Genomic DNA, 25353 nt, shown 5'->3' on the forward strand with positions numbered 1-25353 from the left:
TGAAGGCAGAGAGAGGATAACATGGACTAAAATTACATGGAAAGTATGTGTTACAGGAAACATGAGGAAAAAGTCCCCAAACAAGATAGATGAGAGAAGTTAATTTAGGAATTTTGGTGACAAAACTCTGTTTGCAGTAATTAGTTACACTTTCTCATCTAATTCTCATGCAGACTTCTCTCACTGTCATGACAAATGTGTGAACTTTTAATTCTAGGTCATCATAAGCATCAGCCCTTCCGACCCATACAGCAAAATGTAATTTGAAATCCCAGTGAGGCAGCGTGTGCATAGGTATGCTTACCTGAAAGTGAAGTTATTTTTCCTTCATTCAAACAGAAATGAATAGTTCAGTAATATGTTTTACATTTTAAATTAAAATTATAGTGACATATGACACATGGCTGGAAATTGCTTTCTTTGTGATTAGAAGTACAAAGTTTTTTTGTCCCTTTTGAAATAAAGACATGCTGAGACCACAGCGTGGACCTAAGTTTTAGTTGCAGAAGTAATATGCTATCAGCACATACCCCTGTACAGTCCCTGAGAACTTCATATTTTCATTTAGCTTTCTTAGAGATGAGAAAACATGATAAACCTATCAGAGGCACCATCCCTCACCCTCGCCTGGCAGGCTGGGTGATAGAGCCTGCTTTACATTCCGACACAAGACAAATTAGAGTGCACTGTGCTCAGGCTTTGTGCTCTCCTCTTGCCAAGGAAGTCATCCATCTCTCCACCTGGATTGAGCGATACTGAGCAGCGTGTTGGGAAACAGGGGAGGAGGATGGAGTCAAAAATCACGGGGAGGGAAGGCAAGTAAGAAGAAGAACAGCAGAAAGGATTCTGACCAAGGAATTCAGGGCCTTGTAACCAGCCCCAGGTAAAAAAAGCATGATAATGTGCAGAGGCAAAATAAGAGTTAAAGACACATTCTCGAAAATGCATTTCCATTAATTAATTTAATATGCTTCTAGAAACAGGTTAATCCAGATAATGAAGGGGAAGACACTAGAATATGTAGGTTTATAAGCACATACTATCCAGGCTTAAATATAAGTAAGAAAAAGATGTCTGAATTGTTTGAAAAATGAGTCTGAGAAAGGACTCTTCTAACTCACCATTATTCAAACCATACTACTGACAGCTGCCAAATGAGTAATGGTATGGCACCATTACCAGGTACCCTGGACACCAGCTCTGATTTCACTGGAAATTATGAACAACTTACTACTGACAGCCTTGATTATCTTATGTACTCCCAAATGTGACATGTCCGTACTCTTCTTTGTCATCCATATTTCAGATGTGCACAAAAATACTATACAAGAATCTGCAGAGATCAACTTCCTTCACATATCACAAAATATTTTGAGTCACATTTCCTTCAGCTTTCAAGACAGATGGAAACACAGACTGATTAAGAATTGAAATAATTTTTATCTTTCAGTCTTCAGGTCTCACAGAAGGTAACAACTTTATTTAAAAGAAATGCAAATACATAGTATGCAGTAAAACAAAAACAAAAAAACCTGGCCCTCTAACCACTTCTTTAAAAATGTCTTATCCTGGCATTAGGATGAAGTTAGAGGACAATAGAAAGTGGTTTGTATTCCCTCAATCATACTATTCCTATCAACACAGAATTTGCTCATACTGACCTGGTGAGACAATACATAAGAAAGCTAACATTTATTTCCACAGAATTTATTCTGTTTTACAATCTAGACAGTGTTCTGATCACAGAGCTAAGCATGTTTCAGTAAGCTTTAAGCAATTTAATGAAATTCCTATTATGCTGCAAGAGCGAACATTTTAAGACTAAGTTTTCATATAATTCAAAGCGATACTGTAAGTATTACATGCTTATTTTCTTCTCCCAAATATTACTTCATCATGTACCTCTCATATTTTGGCAATGATTCTATGAAATTTGGCAGCACCAGTATATCATGAAGCCTCATGGTAAAATAAAGGTGCATCTCTTGGCAACTGCTAAGGTTAAATCTGTTTAATTACTGAAATACAAAATACAGCACAATTGAAGTCCTTCATGGCTGTTAATACCATCATCAATCAATTTGCAAATATGATTTTGAGATATGAAAATATATAATTCCGTGACACAAAAACCCTTAGAAAAAATATAAGCTTTGTTTTTCTTTATCTGCCTTCAATGGTTGTGAAATAATGCAAATGAAATACTGAAGTATATTCCTATTAGTCTCTCTGTATACAACTGCTGTAAGAGAAAGAAGAAACTGTCAGGAAATTATAAAGTATCTATTTTCTATTATTTTACTCACTTAGGTTAAAAAAATAGCCTTCTCTCATTTAAAATAGTCATTGTCTATTAGTAAAACAAAAATTCATTCTATTTTATGTTTACCTAAAATTATTTCAGTCTTGAACACAGCACCCTTTTTATATTGTTAGATATTTTATTAATACAAATCTTCAATAATCTCCATACTGCTTGTGAAAACACACTAATAAGCAAGAAGATTCAGTCACATTACTCTTTCAAGAATATTAATTTCAGTGCATCTTCCTGGATTTGTCATCTTTATCCCTTGTGCATAAGATGATTAATTTTTAATAACACTAGTATCAATAACAATAACCAAAAATTTGATTTGCATTATGTCATAAATCTAAACTGACTCACAAAATACCCTTTAAAGAAGCCTCGTAATAAGTCTCTCAGATGGTAATTTATTTAAGTGGAACCCTAAGTAATTTATCAGAAGACATGTATGCAACAACTGTTTTCCTTGGAGAAAAAAATTCAGCAAATTATTCATAAAGCAGATTATAAAATTCTTTTAGTTACTCATTATATTAATGAACTATTTCTGAATTTTATCATTAAGTAAATAACTTATTTTCACTTCACAAACTGAACTTATATTCTGCAATTACATAACAGCAATTCTGTTCATTCTGTTTTAGTTTCAATCACAAGTCACATCATATTGTCCTTTACACATCTGAGTTCTTTTGGAACTAACTCACCTCCAACACATCTGGAAATCAAATTATGATGTTTTTATACTACACACATACTCATATTTATCTATCTAGATTGGCATAGATATACACACGTTTGTGCACATAAGTGTATATATGTTTATGTCATTTGCAATCCATGATGCTTGGAAAGCACATAAGCTTTCTGAAATGGGACAAATAACATTAAATTTCTTTTATAAATCTAACAAAGAAAACTAACATTTCAAACAGCATGTGCTTTCAAAGAACTTCTTTTTTCTACAGTATTACTTGTACAAAATTTCAAAACCGATAAAAGAACACAAACCATTTCCAGTAAATATATAGTCACTAGGGCTTAAAATGAACTTTTAACAATTATTTGTAGTAATAAATAACTAGGACTTGAATATTCAAGGATAAGTAATACATTAGTACTGGGAATAGAGTCAATTGCATTGTCCACAGTAAATTTTTAATTAGTCACCCTCAAATTAGTACTTTGAATGTAATTTTGTAGGTAGCTGAACTGAACAGCAGATATTAAATACCTTGCTAAGGGTCACACACTGCAATACATTGGACCCTCTCCAAATCTCTACAGCTTTATTTCCACTGGGGTAGATTTTTAATAGCATAGGAGGGAAATTCACATTTATCTTTCAATTTTTAATTAGGCCAGAAAGTAAGTTATCAGAAAAGTCAAATAAACATTTATTATCTTATTAACTGATATAAGAATAATAATTTTCCCTCAGAGATAATAAATACAAAGTGACTCTACTATGTTAAAGAAGCATGCTTAAGAAATTTGAATTTTGAAAATGAAATACAATAATTAAAAAATTATAAATGTTGGCTCACTGTAACACAACATATTTAAGAGTACAGGGTGCACTACTGAAGAACAAAAGCTTTGACTGAAGCAGCAAACTAAGATAATAAAGTCATCATAAATTTCATGCAGACTAAAGCAACCACCTCTGGTGGGTCTGACAATGGGATGCAGGAAAAGGGAAGGGGACACACTCATGCAAGTCTTTTAAAAATCTGGCATATATTTTTTTTCTTTCCAATACATATTTTTAGTGTAAACCCTTCACACATGACAATATAATTACTAATTAATTTCATTTTTGAATGTTCCATGCACTTTGTAGAATTCCTCTGTTATTTTCATTATATGCAAAGTATTTTTGAAACAGTCTTAAGCTTATGATGAAAACAAAATACTTCTATTTATTTCACTAAGCAAGAGCATCTTACATACAGTTTGCAACCTTCTGAGATGTTGAAAGTTAATGAAACTGCAGATCAATAGGATTAGAAATGTGAGTCCCAATCATTGTGATCTGTAGAGCAGTAAACTCTAAGGCTGTTTCTGAAACTGCTAATAATCAAATTCTTCCTGCCCTTGCATCTCCTGAAATAGCAAGGCAGAAAATTGAGTGAATTTTTAAAATGAGACCAGTTTCAGAGCAGTTTCATGAAAAATTATGGGTAAGGAAGAATGTTCTGTATGTCACACTCCAAGGAGTAAAAAAGACATTGGATGAAACAAATTTCCTTAAGAATGCTCTCTGAATGCTGTTATCACCCTCTTTAAAGGATTACTTTTTTTTTCAGCTCAGTAAAAACTGAGTTAGTTCTGAAATTCCATCAGAGTGCACACACATTTGTTCTTGACTCTGAAAACAAATCTGAAAGGAGAAACACAATGACTTGGATAGCTGCCTTGCTGTAATGACGTGCTGAGAATACATTCATTAGTCAGAGTCTTTCTCAAATAGAACGTAATCTACACTAACTGCTAATACATTTGCAATAGCACAGTTATAATGAATACTTTCCAAAGATATTAGAATCATGGCAAACTTCTTTGACCCAATTAAGCAAAATTTCACTGCAAAATTTCCATGGAGATCCTTGGTTGCAGTATTTTTCTCCTTTCTCAGTCAAATGTGACTTTTGAAGATCTGCCTTTATTAATTTTAAATTATTGGGTCATTCAGATGCCACAATATTAATTATATGAAGCATGCATGCTAGCCAAATAAATTTTTGAGTGTTAGCTACAGTGCCTGAGTATAACTCTGAAAGTCATCAGTGAAAAGCTAAAAAGAACTTGCACATGGTATAAATCTCCTAAGTACTTGCCTACTACGGGTTCAAGTATGGAACAGAGACAAATACAAAACTCATCAAATTTCATGGGCTTGTACGACATTCAGAAATTTTTTCCTGCAGATGAACTGTACCACCAACGGATTTTGCATCTTTTTTAAACTTCAAAATGCTAAAGCACTAAATAAAATTAGTTCTGTTGAACACATTTTTAACAAGTGCACATGTACGCACATGCAGTTGTGTCATTTTGTAGAACCATCCTAGTGACTGATGGCACATATCAAAAGCAATTTTTGACTAAACAAGAATTCCATTTTGCCAAATGATAGGTGGATTTGATATTTTTATATTTCTGGCCACTAACATGAGATATGACTATAATTTTTTTGCTAATATTTGTAGGATTCTTGAAAAGATCACTCACTGCATTTATAAAGACCTGTCCTATTTGACTTTTGTTGAGATCATAAATATAATAAAATATCTTTTAAAATGAAATAGGAATATATAACTGAAAAAAAAGAGCCCCGCTATTCTCAGAAAGATTTAAGCTTCATTTATTATTCCAGTTGTATAATTCCCCAGTGACCTTTCTTCAACATGCACCAAGATATGCAGTATTCTATCTTTGTGCTATCTCAAGATTTTTCATCAAGCATCTACAGAATAACTGAGTCATTATCAGCATGAGTACTGTTTACTCACTCCATGATTTCTAAGACATTTGAATAATAAAAGGCTCTTCCTTCACACTTGTGTTTTCCCCTGTACTTCGCCAAATTCTTCAAAAGAGGCAATAGTGCACGTGCAATCAGAAAAAAAAAAGAAAAGCTTTTATCTGGTCAATAGGGAACATGAATTGCAGACAATGAGTATACATAAGAGAGTATAAAAAAAAATGCAAGAGGGTCGACTCTGTGCAACCTGTTCCCATGAATGAAAATTATGGGAATATGGGATCTGAACATCCTATTCCAAAATTCTACTCCATTTTATTATGATGTAAGTGAAGCCACAAAACACCTAAGTAATTACAAAAAAAAACAAAAACATTTACCCTGAAGCTCCACAGAAATATCCAAACTTACAGAACCAAATATAAAAATTAGTTTTCAAAAAGCTGACTAAAAATGTCAAGTAAGCATGGAAAGTGTTTTGGGAAGTTTGGTCAGTAAGAACAATAAAACTTAGGTATGAAGAGTAGATGAAGCATTTTCAAGCACCTCTAGAGCTTGCTTCTTTTTTCATCATCTACTTGGAAAAAAAAGATTCACAAGGAAATATCCTTAGTGCCCTCTAGAGAGTATTTTTGCTGTTAGAGAATAATGCAAAATACTTCCTACACAAATACAAAAATATCATGCACACTGTTACACACAGCACCACTATTTGATGTGTTTTTATTGATAAATAGAAGTTGCTTACCAAAGGATTTTCAGTCATTGTATATTACTAGCCACAGCCTCTAATCTCACTTGGATTTGTTGGACTAGATCAAATGATAAGCATGCAGGTCTCACTCCAGAGTCAGAAAGGCTGTAAAATCACTTCTCAGGACTCTCAGTAGAGTTATGCATGCATTTTGTATGATAGGCAATGAACTCAAAGAGACTAAGGGTATTCTTTATTGCCATGGAAACAAATTTAGATTCTCCTTCCTTCAGTTTGCAATATAACCTTGACAATGACCATCATTTCTCAAAAGTCTCATATTTCTTTTATTCGTTCATAAACACAGGATGTTTTTAACAGCTTCATGGCTACTATTTATACTAATTCTATCTCAGAGAAATTGCTCTCTCTTAAGGGAAAAACCTAATTTCCCCCGCCCCCCCCGCAAAAAAGGGTCAAATGATTGTGGCCATTCAGTGAATAAACTGAATGGTAATGTCTTTGACAGGACTTAATAACACAAAATAGTCTAGCAATTTACTGGTTAGCCACCAACCTCCCCCTAAAGATATCACCAATATTAAATATTCAGTACTGCATTATCAAGCCTTCTGTACCCCAAATTAAACTCAAAGCAGACATACTTTGACACTTATAAGGTAATTTAATGCAAACTAGGAAGTAAGCCAGTTTCCAGCAGCAATCCACACTGGAGAATTGTGCATCTCTAACGTGGTACTTCCTGCTGCAAAGTACTATACAGGTAAGTTCAGTGTTTAGGTGGTAAGTGGGAAAAAAAAAAAAGTCTTGAAGCCTTTTCTTTCAGCTTCACAGTTCCATTTTGCCAATTTATGCAGATAAATCAGCTCTACACCACTGACTGTGAGATTCAATAAAGTTTTTTCTTTGGAAGATATAACCCTTCAAAATCTGCTTCATGATTTACAAAAGCATCACTAATAAGTGTTCTCGTTAGAGCTGTAGACTGCCACTTTTATATGATGAGATTTGTTGTCTTCAGTAGAAGGTGATAACAACCTGGGACTGCAGGCATGCAAGGATTTAATTGGCAGCCCTAGACACAAAAGGCTACCTGCAGCTTGCTTATATAGTAGAAGCAGCAGATAGTAATTATAATTGGAGCTCCAATCAGGTTATATATATGTGACAGAATTTACAATCAGCAGAGAGAACCATTCTCCCCTCAGACCATATGAGTCGGGCAGGCCTTTTGCTAAATAACATATTTTTCTTCTGTCTCCCACTTTCAGAAACACTACATTTGGTAATATCTGGTTTTATTTCTCCTGTTATGCATTTATGACTCATTAAATCAGATTTCAAAAGTTATTAATGTTCACAATCACCTAGATAAGTAGATTTCTCTGAAAAGTGAGTCAGTTGTCAGAATATCACCAGAATCAACGGCATTAAGGCAGCTTTTCGCCTAAGGTTGTTTACAATATTAATAGGTGCTCATTTACATACTTAAAACATTGAAATGTGACTTAAAACTTGTCTTATGCTTAGAAATGTGGCAGAAAAAAGGGAGGTCACCAAGGTGATCATAGGGATTGATCACCTCTTGTGGGAGGAAAGGCTGAGAGCACTGGATTTTTCCGCCTAGAAATAGGAGGTTTACAGGTGAACTAATTTTGGCTTTATAATACCTGAAGGGAGGCTACAAGGAATATGAAAAGGGGTCCTTTAGAAGAAAGGGGAGAAATGGCTTCAAACTGAAAGAGAGGAGGTTTAGATCAGATATTAGGAAGAATTTCCTTACTGCGAGGGTGGTGAGACACTATAACAGGTTGCCCAGAAAAGCTGTTGATGCCCTGTCCCTAGAAGTGCTTAAGGCCAGGTTGGATGGGGCTCTCAGCAATCTGATATATTGGAACATGCCACTGCCCAAGACAGAGGGGTCAGAACTACATTGACCTTTCCTTCCAATCCAAGCCATTCTGTGACTCTATGATCCTATGATTTTAAAGAGAAATGTCACAGATTTTGCTATGGAAAATCCACTGAGGAGCATCAGTAAGTAACTCCCCAAAAAAAGGAAAGCCTCTGAAAACAGTATGGCTTATTGATGACACCAGGAATTTACCTTTTCTTGTTTCTATTATTTTTACCTGTGTAGGTTCGTTGAATTGTGGCTGTGGACAATACAGGATAAACCTAGCCAGGATACCATTGAGAAACAGTTAAAGTTGGCAGAAGTGTCATTCCAGCATTAATTAGCATTCTCCACTACTTAGAAGTATAATTATTTTCACACAACAGAAAAGCATATTGCTGTCATCTTATTGCAAAGCTCCCATACCTTCTCGATGGCTTCTCATGGGCATCTCCTTACAGCACTGACTTCTTCTTCCTCACAGCACAGCCAACAAAGTCCAACTCTCTTTTCCACCAGCTAACCCACTCTTTTATAGCACTCATCCTCACTGGACACAGCTGTGGCCTGATAAGGGCAGGTCTGTTCCTAATCTTTGATAACTGGCCCAGCTGCAACTCCTCAGGGGCGAGATTGCCTTTTGCACTATCTTTATTTTCTTACATTCTATCCCCCCACAGCATATGTGTTTATTTTTCACATCACAATTCAAGACACACATACAGACATACTTGTGATTCCTAATGCCATGAACAGACTACACTGTTTTAAGTGTTCTAAAACCATAGAGCTCTAATTACTACTGACTAGTGATTAGTACTGGTTAACATTCCTACCAAATTTCACTGCTTCTTGAAATGCCTGCCTTTCCCCTTCTACCAGTATTTTTTCACTTACTGGTACCAAAAACCTTGTTGCTTGACCTAATAAAGCTAGTAAAGGAGGGCCAGATAGAATACAGCTATAATTTTCACTTTTGAGTGTGCCTCCAATACCTTTCCTCTGGGTCTTTGACAGAAATTTCCTTCTCCAAAAGTGTTTCCTTTAGAAGAAGTGTGGATAATTTTTACAAGCATTTTCCATTCTGTTTGGAGTAAAGATCTGTATTAGATAGGGAATTTACCCTATTTTTATTTTAATTTTCTGGAATATATTTAGAGACTGGAACTATTTGCTTCAGACTAAGACTCAGGGAACAGTATAATGACTACAGTTACTGAAAAAGGAAATAAATAATATATTCACAGAGTTAGAGACAATAGAGCTCCATAAAGTCAATTTAGTCATTCCCCTGTCCACGCAGGTTTACTTTCTATGGTATATATTCTTTCTCATTCTTTGTCCCTTCTTAGTTTTAAATGACAGTAAGAGTAAAGAAAATGTATTGAAAATTTTGATGTTCTCTTTTCTGCTGCACACAAACATTTGCTTTAGTGCTTCGAAGAAAATTAAGTAAAAGAGAATGAGTAAAAGTTCTTCTGCTTCATTTTTTGAGAAACTTCTAGATATATATTCTGCAGCTAAAATCTTCAGCTTAACAGGAGATTTATGTTGTAACAAGGAGAGCACTTTTCAAGACTTCATCCATTTATATTTCAGTGGATAGACATTTCTCATATTTAATAGACTTTTACTCAAAAGCTGAAGTTATTCCAGCAAGACTCATGCCCCCATACATACATTGCTAAACTGCCATTACCATGCATTTCATCTTTTATTTGCTTACACATTGTACCAGCTTTCTGCCTGCACCTGTTTTTCTTCAGGACATCAATCTATCTCCAGTATTTCTGCTTGTACTGTTGTATAAAATCTGTTGGTGGATTGGCATATTGACATCACTGACATTACTGAAAAATTAATCACAGAAAGTCACTATTATTTTACTTGGTCTCATTTTTCTAACCTTCAAATTATCTGAATGAAATAGACAAAAATTTAAAATAATGAAAAAAGCATAAATCTCAATGGGAAATGATGATCGACTCCATTTCTGTCAGTTGTATAAAGGGAATGTGAACTCAGTTGTGTTTCCTCATTCACAGTACAAGTGAGATGATGAAATAATAAAGAATTTCAATCATGTACTAAATACCAGAGAGAGGTTTATAATTGCCTGCCATCTAATTTTTATTTTACTTGCTACAAGCACTTCCTTTCTTTGCTCATGTTTATAAATTTTGCATATGTGCATTCTTTGCTCGTGTATTGACTTATAAACATTCCAGATTTAACAATCCAAGGTATGAGGGCTGTTAAAATATACAACCTATTCCAAGTTTTTTATTTCCATTTCATGTGTTTACCATTATTTTGTAGGTCTGACTTGGGAGAATACCTGAAGATGAATGTTGAAGACACACAAAAATCACATTATACCCTGAGTTACTTGGAATTTCCTCTGTGTTCTCCTAATGGACTTGTATTTGAGTTTACAGTAGCGTTATGATCATAAGAAGAAAGATTTCAAAACACACTCCAAGACTCTTTCCACAAGAAATACAAATTTGAGCATCCTGTCTTGTGGTCATACAAGCAAAAGAAAAGCCAAACAACCACAAACAACAAATGGGCAGCCAAACTGAAGCCCTGACATACAAAAAAATCTGTATAAAAGATCGGCAAAAATACAAATTCAACCAAATATTGTTTCTTATTTATATGCGAGAACTTTCAGTAGTGCAGGAATGAAGTCAGCTGGGACTTTTTTATTTTTTAGGTAACAGATAACATGAATTGTCATTAGCTGAATCTCATTTATTTGTTGTGACACCTAAAAAATCAACTTTGGTTTTGCTGAACAAATTTGAATTTGAGCTAGAGAAACATGTCCCCCCCACCCAAAAAAGAAAGAAAACCAACAAATTGACCCCTTCCTATCTGTTAATAATTGTAATTATGATACTTCAGATGCTTTTCAAATGCCAGTGACACTACCTAGGAACTGTGGCCGTGACTGTAATGGCTGTTAATGAAAAAGATCCACACAGTTATAACAAAGGCTAACAATGAAAAATTTAGACACACCACACAAAGATCTTTAAGAAGAGAACGTTCGCAGAAGAGTCCAGGAAATGTGAACCATAGGAAGGTAATTTGTCTCCTAAAATTCCGTCTTCCTTCTATCACCTCTGATTTTATGGACTTCTAGACCAACACAACTTTTCAAAACAAGTTCTACTCGAGGAACAAGACTTCATGTGTTTTGCAGAGAAGGGGAGGATTTTCTATACACCTTGGACTGGTGTCCCATAGGAAACTTACTGCATATTCCCTTCATCTTAGCTTGTCAGAAAAAGCAGCACAGAGTGGATTGACTGATGCTCACAGCATACCTTTGATCTCAAAGAAAATTTAGCCCTCATACTAAAAACTCTCCCATCCTTGAGCCAGTGAAAAGAAGAGGAAAAGTAGACATAATTAAAAAGAAATGCCATAGAAACAAGTTAAAATCATGTCTCTAATCAAATATTTCCTATGGACATCAGGAAGCTATTAGGTGGTTTGGTGAAAGCTTAGGATGCTTCACAAAAGCCCTTTATCTCCAACTGTGCAAATGAGGTTAATGGACTCATTTTCACTCTGTGATTCACTTCCTCTGTTCTATTTCTTTGTTTTAGGCAGATAATTGGAAACAACAAAGAAACATCATTCTCTAGAGATTAGTAAGGAAGGAAAGTTCACTTCTTTCCAAAAACACAAATTCAAAAGAAGAAATAGAAGGAAAATAAAACCAGTGGGCAGAAAATAAGTTATACAGAAGGGTAATAGGCAATTAGGACCCACCCTCCCACAATCTACAGAAATGCCTCATCTTACACAGCTTCCCCTTACTCTTTAGGCTTGAATAAAACATCACTACTGTCCTTTGGGAGGATCTCAGTATTCCTGGGAGATGGCACTGGAGAGGCACAAAGCAAGGGGAAAAAAAGATTTTAGCAGTACTGAACATAATATTCTCTGACAGAGAAATTAATAATACTCTTATAATTTACTTACTAGTAAATGTACTAAGTACTTTTCTAGTTTTTCAAAACTAGAAAAGTTAGTTCTACAAGCAGAAGTCACAAAATACTCTGATTTCCACATCTCCTCTACTCAAATGTCACTGCATGTGTTGTAAAATTTTGGCTGTGGTGGTCATTGACAAGCATTTTTGAGAAAATATTGTACTGCAGTGCTGAAATGCAACTTCTAAATCTTTTCTTCAGCGAAGACAATAGCATTGCCTATAGTATACATTTGTTGTATTGACACCAGGAAACAGGAAAATAAAGAGGCTCACATATTTTGGAAACAGGGAAAGTTTGGAGAACAAAACCCTTGCAAACATATAGTAGCTCCTTCAAAGATGAAGTAAGCCATCAAAGAGTACTCAGAGCATGCTAGAAATGCTGTACAACCTCTCCAAACACAAATTCAATGGACTGAATTTTCTCAGTATTTTGAAAGGTCAAGAAATATAGAAGTGGGATTGCAAGAATATCATAATGTTATCTTTAAATATCATAATTTATATTTTGCATATGTTATATATGTTTGTATTTCATAACACAAAGGTTTAACAGTGTAAATATCTGTAATTATAATATTAAATTCTTTAGCAAAGAAATATAGATTTAATTTCACAATGAAAACATCACCAAAGAACTGATAATTATTTCTGCTAGCCATCTAGCATTGTGCAGATGGCTATTGCCCTTGGAATTCAAGAACCTATCACTTACTAAACAACCATGTGTATTTGCAGCAAAGAAGTGCTTGATGCTTTCTTATCCTTACTTATTCTGAAGGAAATTAATGAAAATATCTTTGATTAACACCTGGCCCAAATTTTTGTGGCTCCCCATTATTCTCCTTCTCTACATCCTCTTGCAAATGTTATTTGTTTAAAGCCATGACTTGGAGTGCTTCTAAAGACAAGTGAGGAGGCACATATACATTTGGAGGGGACAGAACAAAAATACCTTTGCCTTATGAGATGCAGGTCATGAATATAAACATTAGGTTTATAACATGCATCCAAAAGACTCTAAGTTGCAGTCTTTAATATATTATTTATATATACATAAATAAATAACATACATTTATATAGAAATATTCATGCGGGAACATAATATTATAAATGGGTTCTATAAGTTAAGCTTCCTCAGATTCACAGCTTCTGAGTTTATGTGAGTGAGGAAAGTGTTGAAAATGCAGATTTTGAAATAAACTTGAGTTTATTGAAGGTTAGGACACCACTGTTCTTTTGACATAACTTTAGAAGACCTTTCAGAGGACAAAAGATACTAAGGAAAAACAAACACCCCATAGTTTGTGTAACAGGACCATGTATTTGCATGAACAGATGTGGGAATGAGACTTCAGGGATTTCATGATTGACTTCCATATCCCACTGGAACAATATCTGCATGCACGCTTGTTTTTTATGGAAGAATGGTGGAATTATAAAGTACAGGTCAGCAACGACAAATCAAGCAAATTTCATAGTCAACTGAAATGACAACAAATCAACCTGACTTTTGACCAAGAAAGGGTACAAAAGCTACCTGGAGACTCTTGTCAATCTGTCCCTCAAAGACAGAGAAACAGAGGTAAAAGACATTTCAGAAGAAATCAGTCAATCTCTTCAGAAATGTAATAGTGGTCTGGTGATTTTAGCTATGAAAATTAACGGCATTTAACACGATGTATTTTGTGCAGCATTTCTTCTCATTGTCTCCTATGTGTGCTTAATAGCTTTATTTAATTAGAATGTCACAGATTGTTCTGACAAATTGAACATACTATGTTTTGACAACAAACTAATTTTCACACTTTAGCATGTGGAAACTGGCTATACTAGAACTCTTACTTGAGGCAATAGGCTAAAAATACAGCATTAGCTGAATTATGGATATTGGAAAATAGGCATGTTACAGCAACAGGAAGTTTAACCCTTGTGACAGACCTTTAATTTGATAACAATGAAATAGAAACAACCTTGAAATTACTGTTTTCCCTTTCTATTTAAAGTACTTCATGTAACACTAAATTTTCCATTCCTTGGGTAATATTATGACTATTTATAGTATCACATTTATATTTTATTTTTATTAGACGTGTACCTTGTAAGTTTTAAAGAAATCAATTCTTAACACTGATAAATTCTGCTTTTAAAATTTATGCTCTTAGTCTGAAGAATTTGTGTTCCACGAATTTTGAAATGTGTGGCACACTCCAAAAGTGCAACCTGCTGGTTTTTTTGATCAAAAATATTTTTAACACAAAAAGACACTTTTTAATATAGAAATGTAAAGTTTTAAAAATCCAAGAGTTCTGATGGCCTTTTTTGATTTTCATAATGCTAACATAAAAGACCAAGCACAATAAATACCAAAGGCACAATAAATATCAAAGGCACTTCTTTTTTAATGTATGGACTGTCAACAAACAAAAATACTGAACAGTCTAAGGCTTCAACCTATGAGAGCTTCTCAACTATCCACAATCATGATAGAGCTTAAAAGCCAGCAAAAAAATCAGGGCCTGTCCGGAACAATTGATTTCTTTTTTTTTCTCTTCAGGATTTCAAACTTAAAAATTTTATTTCTCCACTTTGTGCCTTTTGTTTAAATTATCGAGTCCCCTTTCTCTGAAATATTCAGAGATTTAAGAAATCATTCCAAGTTAGATTGACAGTCAAATTAAATTTACGGGCTTTTACCCCATAATAAGATACACATAAATGAATTACATCCTGAACTCCATTTCACCTGTTATATACATTAAAAGACAACAGCACTTTAGGCATGCATTTGATATTTTTTTACCTCCAAAGAAATATTTTTCTCCTGTCTTGACCTGTAGAGGGCTGTTGGTTCGAACAGCTGAAGCTTCATCGCCATCAATGGTGAGGACAGCAAAGTTTTCCTTAGCCAGGAACCGAACTTCATGCCACTGCCCATCATTGAGACCAGAGCCTATTAAGAACAAAAAAACATTGCAACATTTTACTTACTCCAATATTAACTATCTCTAAGTGCTCTGTGTGTCTCTTTCACAGGCTCATTATATAAGGTTTCATAAAGGTTACTGCAGAAATGAAATAATTTTAGTAGGATAATGAGGTATTGTTATTAAAGTGACAATTACAAAGAAATCCACATTATAATATAAATACAAGTCTTGGAACTACTGAAGTGTCCAGGCTCACAGGCATAACATTATCTAACTACAGATGTTATCACTCACCTTTCCTATCAAAAGGCCATATTCTGCATTTTACTAATAAAGAATATGTCTTAATTGTTTCCATGATTAAGCTCAGAAGGAAAATATATCGATCCGTCCATTTAACTATAGTGAGTAAGAGTGCCAAAGGGCACATTATGCTCATGTTAGGCAGATATTGTTATAGATATTTCCAAGAAAAGGGAAAGTAAAAATAGGAGGGGAAAAGGCTCACGTAGGTGGTGAATTCACAGCTAATTGGGATGTAGGGCTCAGAGGAGAGGAAGACATTATCACAGAGGAACTTCAAAACCAGCAAATGTCTGAAAACCCCACAATCTTATGGGAGCACTGTCCTCCAAATACAGGCAGCAATGAAGCAGATGGAATTGCTCATTCACTCAGATCTTTTAAAACCCACAGAACTTATATATTTGTCATGTTGTCTCAAGCAGCTGGCAGAAAGCCAGTTTGCTTGGCACATTAAGAACTGACAAAGGGTGCCGGTTTGTTCTACTCATTTAACTAGTAACCTGCAGACAGGTTATGCTGGGTCAGCAAGTGAGTAGCAAATGCTGGAGTAAAAGCAAACTGCAAGGTTTGGCACCTCTGACAAGCACTATTTTCTCCACCTAGATGAAGTCACCTTCGCAAAATGTCATTTGCCAAAATAAAGCACAATGCAATGTAATAAGCTGCTTCTAAAATTAGGTGGAAAACAAAATGTCAGCAGAAGTATAATGCAACATAACTTCTCAAAATATCCAAAAGAATGTTGCCTTCTTCAAACAAACAACAGTCACAGCAAAGAGATATACCTAAACATTGGATGAATATTTTTTCCCTTAGTGTTTTTGCATCTTTGTTTAAAATATGTAATCAAGTTGTGAAATAAAATAGGGGGCTCTTCTCATAATATTCTCAGAAAATTTATTAGTATGAATAAAAGTGGCAGAAGCCTCTTAAAAATGTATAGTAAGAAATGTTACTACTGAAGCTTGTAAGCTTATTCAATCTAAAGTAAGAAGACCTAATATACCAAATATGATGGAATTTTTCTTTGTTTGTAAGCTCTTTCTATATTTTCATTACTCCTGAAAAAGAAGAAACTGAAAAACATAATTATAACCGAGATAAAATTATTTTTTACTGATAATAAACTAAGAAAGAAAAATACACAATTATTTATAGACTTCAAAACCAAATTTGTTACAGCATGTGCTACTACAACTGAAGCTTATCAGAACATACTTAAAATCCCAATTTTCCAACCTGAGATGACCTAATATTAAAAAAAATCTATTTTATATTTTTATCGAGGTATTCAGTATTACCTTGAACTGAATAACAATGAGTAGAGACTGCTGGAGAAAAATTAAGAGTTGGCTATTAAAACATGGGGCACAAAAGCAGTGGCAAGAGCTGCTCATCACAAACGGAGGTACATCTAAAGCATGGAAAGGTACCTAGATCTATTTTAATTGGCAACGAATTAAATTAATTTTCACAAGCTGAGTCTGTTTTGCTTGCGACTGTAATTGGTACATGATCTCCCTGTCTTTATCTCACTCCATGAACTTCTCAGTCGTATTTTCTCCCCTTGCCCTGTTGAGGAGTGGGAGTGCGAGTACCCACCATGACAACTGATGGAGCTAGAGACAGATGACTGCGCTATGAAGTTGGAAATTCACTGTATTTCATATAATAAGGCTAAGCTCACCATCCTCACCTCTTGAGGATACTCCTTCATAAAAGAATGAACTGAAAGTACTAATGAGAAAAGTTTTTAAATATGGCATGAGATGCAAAATACTTCAGTTATTTTAATCTGTACTTCTGTATTTTGTGTTTGTACTGTGCAGTCCCCATGTGCAGCGAAGGGAATACCCCCCAAGCTCACCAGCAGCACGCTGAGAAACTGAACACTCCAATGACTCAAGGCAAAAAGCAGGTGGAGGGAAGGTGGATGAGCAGAGCAGGTGGTTCTCCTGAGCAAATCAGGAAATGAGAGCATGAGGAGAGCTGCAGGTTAAGAGCAAAAGTGATTTCATGCATTCTCTCCGTGTGCACAGCATTTAGCAAGATTTAGCAAGGGGACACACTGCTGTCTGTAAGCTGCTTGCTAGAGGCATGTTTGGAGGAGCACTGTTGTTTTGATGTATTAAAAATATCTGCCCCTACAAGTTAGCATCATTCCTGTCAGTCCCTGAAAGATGACACTGTTTCTGCTTTATGAACTCTTCAGTGTATTGATACAAAATAATCATTAATTAAGGCTGTTTACTTAGCTAAAGGTATTACCCATCCTCATGGAGCTTTGCAGTATGACAGTAATATTCCCAACTGTGCTGGCTCAAAGTTGTCTCAAAAATTCTTGTACAATTTTATGTTTGCTTAGAAAACTTACTGGTACATTTCTTTCCTGCAGAGTTTACTGATGGGTGCTAAGGAGGATTGCTCATTACTACTCAGCAAATACTATTTTCTTTACAGAATTTTGCTCCCCAGTCAAAACACTAAAAGCATCTTTTATCTCTGCCACTGTTTTTATCTGATTTTTTATTTATGTGTATTAGCAGCAGTAGTGTTAACCCTCCTTTACAAATGGCACAATGATTTGTGTCAGGAACTTAAATTATTATTGGGATAGATTATGTATTTTATAAATATATAATAGGGGATACATTTGCATAGCTGCATGACCTGTTTCTAATTGTAATATTTTATTACAAGACTCATGTATATAAGGATTATTTTTGCTTGCTGAGATCCTTCTGTAAACTGCGACTCATTCATAAGAGTAGATCATGTCTCCTTACAATAAAAGAATTTTTAGCTGGAAAGTTTAGGATGACCTACATCCCAAATGCACAATGATGGCTTCTCATTGCAGTTTAATTTCCTCATCTGAGCTGATACATATATTTATTTGCATTCCTTTTCTTCTTAGTCTTTTTTTAGTATGCAAGTTGAGAGAAAAAAAAAAAAAAAGAAATGCATATTGCTGTCACCACAAATTCCCTACTGAGTTCTGGAAAAGATGGTTTCATATGCAGATTAAATATATTAATGAAATGCATTCTCTCTATGTAGGTTTTCTATTTAAATGACATTATTTAAAAAGTAGGACTCTTGAGTTAGGCACTTTGATTGAACAAGAAGAAACAGATGTTTTGCTTATTACAGACATGGAGGAAGAACTAGATTAATGCATACTAAAAAAGTACAAGGGTTTAATACATAATGGAGAATTCAGAAAGATAACATCTGGTTTAGTTTTGCCTCAGGGAAAACTATAGCAGCAAAAGTCTCAAATTCTTCTATGGATAGCCTTGTGTGATCAAATCTTCCTTTCAAAGGTACTGACCCATGCAGTGACTACCAATGAGTGCTAGCTTATACAATCTATTGATGCACCTGGACAAAATTCTTCTGAAGTTAACACCAGAACATCTGCCACATCAGAACAGAATATTGTATTAATTTTGATGTAGGACTGTAACTCAAAATGCAGTTTAAATGTAAAGAAGGAAACAAGGAGAGAATATTATCATTATCTCCATGAAGCACTGGAGCAATGCAAGGCTATGCGGCTGCATACAGGTTGTTAGTTCCCACTGCTGTAGTAAATACTCTGTATTGTAATTTCTTGCATATTCTACTAGGAGATGAAGCCCTCAATACTCAATCTGAAGGCAGAGGGAAAGGTTTATAATTGTTTTCACTTTAGCCAGACAGAACCACATTTCAGCATGCTCATAATTGTTATTCCTGGCCAATCCCTCACCAACTCAGTATATCTTTGCATTAGTACTTCTGACTATAAGAATAAAAGCCAACAATGTTTGGTTTGAAACATTCAGCTGTGTTCAAATATACAGCAGTATATGCCATGAATATTCAATCAGAAAAAGATAAAATATAATCACCAGATGTAATTACATGATCTGTGCTTTTTTGGTATTTATTTAATTGTAATTTTAAATTGGAAAAGCAAAATCACAGCTTCTCCAAAAATAATATTTTAGATAGTTTCTTCAATAAGCTATCTAAGTATATAATTTGTTTGAGGACTTTTGATTCAGAAAATATGTTTTTATTTCAATTTTTATCCATTTTTTGCCTATCCCAATGAGCAGTAATATAAGCTAGTGTAAAACGCAGTCCTTGAAGGTATTTTGATGATAGAAAACCTTGTTCTCCCAACAGAAACAAAACAATCTTTTTAAATTTTGTCCTCATGTTTAAGCTCAGAGTTCTTTTTTAAGGTGAGTAGTTGGAAAAATGTTCCAATTTTGCCTGTTGGTGATATCTAATTTAGACTGGTTTTGCTCTGAAAGTTAAACATAACATAACATTCTCCAGAGGAGAAAAAATGAGAATACAGCTTCATATGCATCTCTAACCTTCTATGTACAGGACACATTTTTGAAAGAGCAGGTAATTTTCTTGTTTCCACAGTTAATACTGTTGTGCAGGAAACAGAAAATACAATAAATACATAAATCTACAATGCTGCAGAGTCTTTATAATATTCAAACATATCCTTATAAAAGGCTTGGCAACTAGTGATTTTAATGTAATGAAACATAAACCTGGTAAATAATGGTCAATTAATAAAGATTTCTTTTTGTTCTCTTATTGAAAATTAATAAAAACAGATAAAATAATGTTTACACTTGAATGACATTTACAAATTCTAAGTTTAGATGCTTGTACAATCTTGTGCAACTTCTGAAAAAATTTTAGCTTTTCAAACACAGGATTTTTCTTTCCTCTCTCTTCTCCTCTTCACGCATTCTTTATTCTCATTAAAAAAATAAAATTAAATTGTTAAATTTTGCCTTAGACATGAAAATACATACACTTGGAAAATAGAATATTGATATTTGTTTCAGCTTGCAGAAAGAATACTGCTAGAGATCAAACACAACTTTTGCCACTGTCCTCTTTCTCTATTCCAGTCAATATCACATCAGAAAGTGTTGGTTCTCAAAACACAATCTGGGCCCTGGAATTGCATAAGACACCTGCTCAATGGCAATCACCTCCATGAAGGGCTCCTGGATCAATCTTTACTAAGAAACAGGCAATGGTCACTCATTATCTGTTACTGACCATTACTAATCAAAATGGTCATTATTTAGCATAACTTTAATGTTAACTTAGATATTACTTAGTATTTAGCTAACTGTTCTGAACTCCCCAAAACTATTTGCAGATCAGCATCTAGCTGTATCTGCCTTTTAGCTGGCAACGCTATAATTACCTTACAACATCGTCCCCCATACCCAGACAATCATCATCATTGAGACCTGAAGACATTTACCGACATCTAAAAGCACCTACAATGAAAACAACTTTCTTTACTTAAAACTAGGAACATATTAATGCAAAATATGATCTATTATTAGGAGTCAAGCAACGTCAATAATTGCAATCAAATCTAGCAAATTAACTCTGCTTTATCCTACACATACAATTTACAAAAGAAACCTCAAATTTTTTTTCTGGAAAATTGTTTTCTTTTTTCCCTTGTGAATTATAAGAAGAAAACCACCTTAGAAACATCATTATACTTATAAATCTTTAATTTCATTTTATAATTTTAATAATCATCTACTAGATACCATACTGCACTGAATCATTATTTTTATATGCTAAGCATCTTAATATTTTGATAAGTGAGCTAACCAGTACTTTCCATCTTATGAAACTCTAAGATACGTGTTTGTGGCTATTATTCTGTCATACTTTGTTGAACTTTATTTGAGAAGGCCTTTCTGAATTTGAAACCCTTTTGTATCATTACAATTTATATTTATTGTACATTAATTATTTGAAGGCCTAAATTTGAAAAGAATAGAGCAACTAAACATCAGTATTTTGTCTTATCTTTGGACTAATCAAGTCGAGATGCCTAAAAAACCATGACAGAGAAAGTTCTTATTTTTGGCACATTCATGCTGGCTAAACAATGTAAAAAAATAAAATAAGTAGATATTCCAGACAAGGGAGGAAAGTGAATCTGTAACTTTTAATTTCACAGTACTGAAGTATTCAGGGAAGATTCAGAAACATAGACTAGTGGTATTTCCGGAGATTTTTCCCCTAGTTCCCAACTTAAACACTTTCACTTTGGTGTAAGCAGCATACTTAAATTGCAAACAGAACAGAATTCAGTGCAGAGGCTTTTGTTGGTAAGAAAAAAGCAGGTACAGAAAAAGCAGAAAAAACTCCATTGAACTAAAACGAAATTGACATTGCCTGACCAACAGCTAAAATCAAATGTAACATTGTTTTGATATTTTAAATGCTTGAGACAAGCTTACCAGCCTGGGTTCTGAATCAACAAGAATATTTAAAAAACAGTTTTTAGTAGATTACTCAAGGGTATAAAAGCTGTGCACATCTTAAAATACTCTGGCAAAGTGAAGCCTAAATATGTCTCAGATATCCAAACAGTTTTTTCAATGCATGTTTTGTGGTCATCAATGCATGACTGAGAGTTTGAAGTATATGATGGGAGAAGAGGTGACTGAGCTTTATCACTTAACTTGTGGTACACAAAACCAGCTTTTATGTTGCTCATTTGGCAATACTTTCAAATCAGCACCTGCAACACTTTCATTATGCTCCTGCTTAGAAGATACAGAAAGCTCTAGGCTCCAGAGTTTTTGAAAGGAAGTTTGCATAGCAGCCCTCTTTTGTAACTTAATACTATTATACAAAAATTCTGTTTACAGTTTTATCTTCATTGTACATAGTTCCCTCCCAGCAAATAGGAGAAACATTGCAATTTTTTCTTCTAAATTAAATATAGTGCTTTTTACAAGGATTTGCTCATACCTCTGCCTCTATTCCAGAGGCATAAACTGTAGAAAATCAAACCCACTGCTCCTACCACAAAAAATTAATAAATGTTGGCATTATCTAGCAAATACCAACGGCCAATTTATTAATGTTTCTTCATGATCTCCTTTTAATTTAACTCAAGCTACATTAAACAATTTTTTATTTAAAGCCCTTTTTTTCTTAACCTGGAATACTCCACTGCCAGAACCAAACATATGAAAACTGATTTTCTTTGAATGACTTTCCGTAGAGTGGTTGAAATCCTGTTAGTGACACATTGAGGCTGGACTTAACCTTGCTGCAGACCAGTTTTGCAGCCAAAAACAAATGCAGAGAACTCTGCACAGCAGAAGACAGTATTGTGCATGAACCAGGATCCTACAGAGGTGGAGGTAAAGGTTTACATGCAAACTGAATTGTGGTTTTAGTTTGTTGCTGAAGTGTGTGCATAGAGCAAATCTTGCACTTGTCCCGTCATAGTGGACTTTTTTTGTATTAGTTTAAGTCTCCATGCCTGAGGGCTGTATTTGCTTCAGATGAAACCAAGGACAGACTCACAAACCCCCACTCATGTGCAAATGACTTTGCATGGACTTTGAGGTCTCAGCATGAACTGTTCTGCTCTGTTGCTCACTCCCATTGTGCTGCACTGCTTGCTACTGAAGACAGAGCCAGGTCTAAAATGCTGAAAGCATTTGCTTTGGACATTGGGATCTTGATTCAAAAAGAAAACAGCCTGTTCCATTCTATCAGGACCCCTAAGGAAAAAGTGATAAAACCCTGCCTTAGCACTCTGAAAGGGAGAAGGCCAAGATGCTCCTTGCTCCAAGAAGAAAATATTTTCTCCATAATTTGTGTGTATTTGCTGTCACAGATCCCTGTTTCTGTTAAGTAGGTGCATCTTCAAAACCAGAAAGGTGGCAGAGAAAAAAAACCAATAAAGTTCTTAGCTGTTAAAGATGGATAATGAAATGATTGGCTTTTGCAATTAAGGGATGAATATTGTGTGAATGGTAAGAAAAGCTTTAGTGATGTATAGTTATGTCACTGTAGTTCAGATGCCCTCTGCTCTCCCCATAGTTCCCTTTCCCCCCTGCATTGTTGCCATCAGACATCTGGGGTTGCCCAGGACAGGTAGAGAGAAGGCTGCACAGGTGTCCCTTGTGTCCCTTACCTGGGGCAGCTGGAATGGAAAAGCTTGGTGCTTACGGGGTGCAGCATGGCAACACCTGATCTCCAATCAAGTTACAAGAAAGCAATCTCCACTGATAAATGGCAAAGAAGAGCTGACTGACAGACTCTGGGAGGGGCCAGGGCTGGCTGATGCAACCCCAGGGGTATAAAAGTCTGAGCATCCATCTTGAAGATGAACCAACCACGTGGTATCACACGGGCAGTTCCCAGCGCTGCAGCTTTTTCCTTATGTAGTCCTTTGTTGTATTTCTGTTAAGGTTTAATAAATCTTTTTAATTTTTCAAAGTGAGCACTTGTTTCTCGCATTAGCACAACAATAAAGTCTTAAAATAATGATAATTTCAAATGATCCACTTTCTTAACTAAAGTTATTTTTTAATTGAATAATAGAATCACTAAAACTTGTAAAGACCTCCAAGATCATTGAGTTCAGCCTTTGACTGAGTAGCATCATGGCAATTAAACCACAGCACTAAGTACCATTTCCAGTTGTTCCTTGAATGCGCCACCATCTCCCTGGGCAGCCTGTTCCAATGTTTAAACACAGTTTCAGTGGAAACGTTCTTCCTGATATACAGTCTGAACCTGCCCTGGCACAGCTTGAGGCTATGTCCTCTTGTCCTGTCTGTACAGGACAATATTGTTATTATACATTCTGCAATCTTAAGAGCACAGTACCAGGTAATCATAAAATATATTCTGTCTCAAAGGCAGACACAACAAAAGTATTTGGATCTTAGGGAGTGCTTTCCCAAGAAAACCATAAAACATAATTTAAAATGCTAGCATTTCATGAATGCTTTACATTTTACTTAATATTGCCTTTCACAGACTGCTGTTGGAAATGCAAGCTAGATCTCAGTGCCAAGATAGCCTGTACTCTGACTCTGTCCATTACTCTGTCCTAGGCTTTAAGAGTGTATTTCCTGTGTTCATGTATGATAAAGTATCTAATAAAAACAGCCTTTCAGCATAAAAGAAGTTCTAAGAAGTGAAGAAACTTGAAAATGCCTCCAGCTCCTCTGCTTCCCTGCCAGTTTGACATGGCAGCATTCCTTCTCACACGCATTTTTCACGAGGGGTTGTCGAAGAGGAATACATTGTTTAAATTACAACCCCACACCTTTGAAAAGGTATCAGACCATCTATTCTTCAAATAAACAGTGCCCTATTTTGCTGCTCCTAAACACAGCATTAGATGAACTGTGAATGTCAGTGGAGTTGCCCTAGACTCCTGGAAAATGAGGAATGACTTCCCGCCCAGTAAGGGAGAAAAGGCACTTCTTTCAAACACAGCCACGCAGCAGAGGATCTTTCAGCACACCAGCGAGAACGGAGCTAAGCTGTTACAGTGCGGGGTCCTAGAGGAGCTACCTTTGAAATGCAGAATGAACCCATCGGCTGTAACAGAGGAGGGCCAGGAACAGAGCAGCCCTGTCAATGTAATTCATAGGACACTGGGAGAGCTGACACGGGAAATACACTGATGCATACCCATACGCACGTGATACAATATCTGCTAGTCAGGATCAGAGGGATTGAGAGATTGGAAGCTGTGATGTTATCATTACAACTCTAAAATCATATGTCTCAGAAATAATAAGTGTAAAAGAGCCACACAAATACCTCTTTGTCCTTTTGGTACAGGGAGTTCAGCTGGGGTTAATGTCACTGATGAGGAA

The 25353-nt window shown here is 35.2% G+C and overlaps 1 protein-coding gene across 1 annotated transcript in view; it reads right to left on the reverse strand.

Annotated features, from left to right (window-relative positions):
* CNTNAP2 (contactin associated protein 2) overlaps window positions 1-25353 on the reverse strand; it is a 1021743-nt gene that overhangs the window by 443469 nt on the left and 552921 nt on the right. The window contains exon 9 of the mRNA XM_059493942.1: window positions 15223-15372. Within this exon, the coding sequence (XP_059349925.1) occupies window positions 15223-15372 (150 nt within the window). The remainder of the gene's footprint in view (window positions 1-15222; window positions 15373-25353) is intronic.

This window comes from Ammospiza nelsoni, chromosome 1 (genome assembly GCF_027579445.1).
Source record: "Ammospiza nelsoni isolate bAmmNel1 chromosome 1, bAmmNel1.pri, whole genome shotgun sequence".
In the NCBI taxonomy this organism is placed as follows: Eukaryota; Metazoa; Chordata; class Aves; order Passeriformes; family Passerellidae; genus Ammospiza; species Ammospiza nelsoni.